A 5,280-nucleotide genomic window follows, 5' to 3' on the forward strand; every position below is an offset into this window, starting at 1 on the left:
TTTTAGTAGAGACGGGGTTTCACCATGTTGACCAGGATGGTCTCGATCTCTTGACCTCGTGATCCACCCACCTCGGCCTCCCAAAGTGCTGGGATTACAGGCTTGAGCCACTGCGCCCGGCCCTTAATGAGCTTTAAATTTTTCATGTAACAATTTAGAAACTCGTCTAATTTGAAAGAAAACAACACCTAGGTGATTGGCATTTATTCACCAACCACGTGACTTGGGCAAGTCATTGAAATCTTTTTTAGTCTCCTCCCCTGCAATGGCGACAATACTTGCCATACAGGATTATGGAGCTTAAACGGGATAACTGGTGTTGAACGGTTCCAGGCCCGTGATCAGGGCTCAGTGTTCCTTCCCTTCCGCTTTAGTGCATGGCTTTCTACATCCGGAGAAGATTCGCACCTAAGATCAGTTCCAAGGTTCGCTTCCTGGATGGGCGAGGGAAATTAGGCGCTAACTCTCCTATTTACCCCCGCCGGCTGCCGGCAGGCGGGACTCAGGGAAGCCAGGCGGCCCCTGCGCTCTGAACTCCCTCCCCGCCCGCGCCCATCGGATCCAAACGGCTCGGGGCGAGGCAGCGCTCAGACAACGTAGCTGGCTCCGGAGGGGAGTCCCTTGAGGCTGAGGCCACGCCCCGCCACGCACAGATAGTGACGTCATCCCCCGCTGCCGCTCCGACGCTTTCCAGGCCCGACTCGCGAGGCTCCGCCCCGACTGCGCCCTCGCGAGCCGCAGCCCGAGGGGCGGGGCTTTTCGAGGAGCGACAGGACGCGAAGCCAATCGCGGCGAGGCTTTGCGCCCGTGGCGCGATTTGAAATTTTGCGGTGCTCAACGGCTGTCGTAGCGCCTACCCGGAGTGAGATCGTCGGTGTTTGCGGGTGGTTGCTGCGCTCGGGGCCGTGTGGAGTAGGTCTGGACCCGGAATCACGGCTGCTTGGAGCGTCGCCATGAGGAGAAGGTGCGGGTTGCGGGGAACTCGTGGAGACGCGGGAGGGAGCGACGCCCGTCTCGGGTTCGGGGCCCGTGCAAGGGGTGCGGGGCCCGTGTGGGATTCCGGGTCTAGGGCATCACGGCAGCCGGCGTCGGCTGAGGCCGGGGGCGCATGGGGTCTGGGTCTGGAGGCGGCGAGTGGGTGCGAGGGCCGCGGCGGAGGCAAAGCTGATGCGCTGTGCCTCGGCGGCCGCGGTGCCCTCAGGCTCGGACGCCCGGGTGGAAGCCGAGCGCCGGTGCCGGGACGCGGAGGGGCGGGCGAGGCCAGGGGTCCGGGGCAGCCTTCACCGGGGCGGTCAGCCCTGGCGCCCAGACCCCACCCTCCCCGCCCGCGGAGTCTCAGGTGCCGCTTCTTGGCGCAGATGACTCGTTGTAAACCTGTGGTCGTAACGTTTATTTATCGTTGTTTTTCTTTGTTTTATTCTTTTATTTTTGTGGAAACGCGGTCTCCTCATGTTGGCCAGGCTGGTCTCGAACTCCTGGCTTTAAGCGATCCTCCCTTTGGGATTACAGGCGGGAGCCACCGCGCCCTGCCGGCTGTTTTTCTTTATATCTGGCCAGCGGTGACGTTTTGTTTGAACTGGAAAGACAGCTTTGTTTCCTTGGAAGTTAAGAAATTCGGATCATGGAATTCTTTTCCGGTCGTTTTAACAACTTTCTAGGCAATGTTGGGGAGGGACTGTCCAACTTCAAATCGGGACCTGTCGGAGACACTGCCACTTAACAGCCTTGTGACTTCCAAATATTAACTTTATTTTCTGAAAGTTATGGATGAAGTATGGTGATGATACAGCGTCAACTAAATTGTAGTTTTTGGTCGAACCGATTGTGCTAAAGCTTTGTAAGAGTCTTCATTTCATGATCACTAATTCTGATCAGTCCTTTTCAAATGCTTGCCCACAAAATAATGGGAGTTTAGTGCCAACATAGTAAAATCCGGTCTCAACTAAAAATACGAAAATTAGCTGGGCGTAGTGGCACATGCCAGTACTCCCAGCTTCTCAGGAGGCTGAGGCAGGAGAATCCCTTGAGCCTGGGGGGCAGAAGTTGCAGTGAGCTGAGATAGCGCCACTGCACTCCAGCCTAGCGCAGAGCGAGACTCCGTCTCAAAAAAAAAAACCAAGTCTATTAACAGTTTATGAATTATTCAGGCATCTCCTCTTCCAAGGGATTGAATGAAGCGGGAGGAAGTTACCCTTTAATGTTGGTTCCAGGCTAATGGATATAATTAGAACTTTTTTTTTTTTTTTTTGAGACAGCCTCTCACTGGCACCCAGGCTGGAGGGCAGTGGTGAGATTGCTCACTGCAGCTTTGACTTCTGGGGCTCAAGCAAAACTCTGGCTGGAATAACATTGTTATCGATGCCTGAAACAGGTTGTACAGGAGATGAACAAAGCTCCTTCTCTGGAGCGCTAAGAAAAAAATAGGGCAGTAGATCAGTGAAGGCTGCCTGGAGGTAGAAAGTCATTTAGAGGAGGACCTTTTTGAGAGTTCTTCCAGTCCAGTGATTTATGTTCCAGGCTGGAAAAACTGCCTCATTTTACAACTTTTGTGTCCTTGAGTGGTAGTCTTTGTATGCACTCTGAGTTTTTCAGTGAGTTTAAAAAAAATCTCAGACTGGCTCCTTTTAGGGGATTACCTGAAACCAGGCAGTATTTAAGTGTATCATAATTATTGTTCACAATGATTACTCTGAAGCATCTTAAGATGATGCAGCTTTATTGAAATGTCACATTATTCATTCGAAAAGATTTCTTGGGCCTGGTACAGTGGCTCACCCTTGTAATCCCAGCACTTTGGGAGGCCAAGGTGGGAAGATGATTTGAGCCCAGGAGTTTGAGACCAGCCTGGCCAACATAGCCAGACCCTGTCTCTAGTAAAAAAAATAACAATTTATAATAAAAAAAGGAAAAGACTTCTTGAATGTTTGTTATATACAACTATTCTAAGTGGCAGGGAAACAGCTGTGAGCAAAAGTGACATCCTTGCCCTCACAAGAGTTTATATTATAATAGCAAAATAGAAGTGTAATAAACAAGTATATCGTTTAATGGTGGTAAGTGTTATGTAGAGTAATCAAGCAGAGAAAGGGGATAAGAAGTATTGAAGGTGCTGGAATGGGGGTTGTGGTTTTGGAGAGATGGGTCAGGAAAGGCCTCCGTGAGAAGGTGATCTCTGAGCAAAGACCTAAGGAGGAAAAGGGTGAAGCTGTGCAGCATCGGGGAAAAGAGATCCAGGTAGAGGGATCAGCAATTCCAAGTGCCCTAAGGGGGGATAGTGCCTGGTATGTTCCAGAAACAGCAAAGAGGTCACTGTGACAGGAGTAGAATGAGCACTGAGGTTAAAAGAAATGGCTTTCAGATGGAATGGGGCTCCATAAACCTCTGGAAAGGCAGAGGCTTTTCCTCAGAGTGAGATGACAAGTCATTGGAGGAGTCTGAGTAGATTAGGACTCAGGGACACTAGACTTAAGGAGGCCAGCATCGAAGCAGGGAGACCAGTGAAGAGGCCCTGGCCATACAGCAAAAAGTTGTTGGTGGTGACCTGGACCAGGGTGGGGGTGGTAGTGGTGGCAGCAGAGGTCCGGGGGAGTGAGATTCTGCCTGTCTTGTGTAGATAATGCTAATGGCGGGACTATAAGAAAGTACTGTCAAGGATTATGTAAAATGTAAGTTAAAAAAATTAAGTTCAGTATAATTTGAATGTTAGGAAGAGTGAGAAATGTTAGTTTTTAATTCTTTGAAAATGATCCTCTTACAGGAACTGTCTCTAAATAGAATAACATAATGGGTGTTTAGAATTACCAAACATTTCCAAGAGGCCAAATAAAATTCATTATATATTAGTAAAAATTATTTTTTGGGGGACGGGGGATGGGGGGAGTCTTGCTCTGTCACCCAGGCTGGAGTGCAATAGTGTGATCACAGTTCACTGCAACCTCTGCCTCCTGGGTTCACCAGGTTCAAGTGATTCTCCTCCCTTAGCCTCCTGAGTATCTGGGATTACAGGTACCTACCACCATGGCTGGCTAATTTTTGTTTTTTTAGTAGAGATGGGATTTCACCATGTTGTCCAGGCTGGTCTCAAGCTCCTGACCTCAGGTGATCTGCCCGATTTGGCCTCCCAAAGTGCTGGGATTATACATGTGAGCCACCACAGCCGGCCATAGTAAAAATTTATGTTTTTCAATTAAGTTATAAATCAAAGAAATTTCAGAATATGTACCAAGATTTTTTAATAGCAGCTTTGAGGTATAATCCACATACCATACAATGTACTTAAAGTGTATAATTCAGTGATTTTTCAGAATATTCAGAGTTGCGTAATCATCACTGCAATCAATTTTAGAACATTTTTATCACCCCTTCAAAATCTCATTAGCAGTCAATCTCCGTTCCACCTTATGGTCCAAATTCTCTCCACCCCCAACTTTTTGGCTAGGCAAAGGTGGCTCACATCTATATCCCAGCACTTCGGGAGGCCGAGTTGGGAGACCTGCTTGAATCCAGGAGTTCAAGAACAGCTTGGGCAACATAGGGAGACTCTGCTTCTACAAAAAAAAATTTTTTAAGTTAGCTGGGTGTGGTGGCTCACACCTGTAGTCCCATCTACTCCGGAGGCCAAGGTGGGAGAATCACCTGAGCCTAGGAGGTTGAGGCTGCAGTGAGCCATGATCACATTACTGCACTCCAACCTGGGTGAAAGAGGGAGACCCTGTCTCAAAAAAAAAAAAAAAAAAACCCAAATCTACTTTTTACTGATTCTGGATATTTCATATAAACAGAACCATCACTGTGGTCTTTTTTGACTTGCTTCTTTGACTTAGCATGTTTTCAAGGTTTATTGCCAAATAATATTCCATTGTACGGCCATACACTACATTTTATTTACCCATTCATAAGTTGATGGCCATTTGTGTTGTTTTTTCCCACTTTTTGGCTATCATAAATAATGCTGCTATAAACATTTGTGTTGTTTTAGTATAAATGTTTTCATTTCTTTTGGGTAAAAACCCAGTCATAAAATTGCTGGGTTGTATGAACTCTGTTAAAGTGAGGGGCTGGGTGCAGTGGCTCATGTTTGTAATCCCAACACTTAGGGAGGCCAAGGTGGGAGGATCGCCTGGGCCCAGGAGTTCAAGACCAGCCTGAGTAACATGGCAAACCTTTAACAAAAAACAAAAACTAGCCAAGTGTGATGGTACATGTCTGTGGTCACAGCTACTTGGGAGGCTAAGCAGGGAGAATTGCCTTGAGCCCGGGAGGTTGAGGCTGCAGTGAGCT

The 5,280-nt window shown here is 48.2% G+C and overlaps 1 protein-coding gene across 1 annotated transcript in view; it reads left to right on the top strand.

The window, feature by feature from the left end:
* The window catches only part of PRC1 (protein regulator of cytokinesis 1), a 34,423-nt gene that overhangs the window by 7,546 nt on the left and 21,597 nt on the right, over positions 1-5,280 (top strand). Inside the window, exon 4 of the mRNA XM_037730494.1 lies at positions 375-964. Within this exon, the coding sequence (XP_037586422.1) occupies positions 954-964 (11 nt within the window). The 5' untranslated portion in view covers positions 375-953. The remainder of the gene's footprint in view (positions 1-374; positions 965-5,280) is intronic.

Source organism: Cebus imitator, unplaced genomic scaffold, assembly GCF_001604975.1.
Source record: "Cebus imitator isolate Cc_AM_T3 unplaced genomic scaffold, Cebus_imitator-1.0 Scaffold348, whole genome shotgun sequence".
Classification (NCBI taxonomy): domain Eukaryota; kingdom Metazoa; phylum Chordata; class Mammalia; order Primates; family Cebidae; genus Cebus; species Cebus imitator.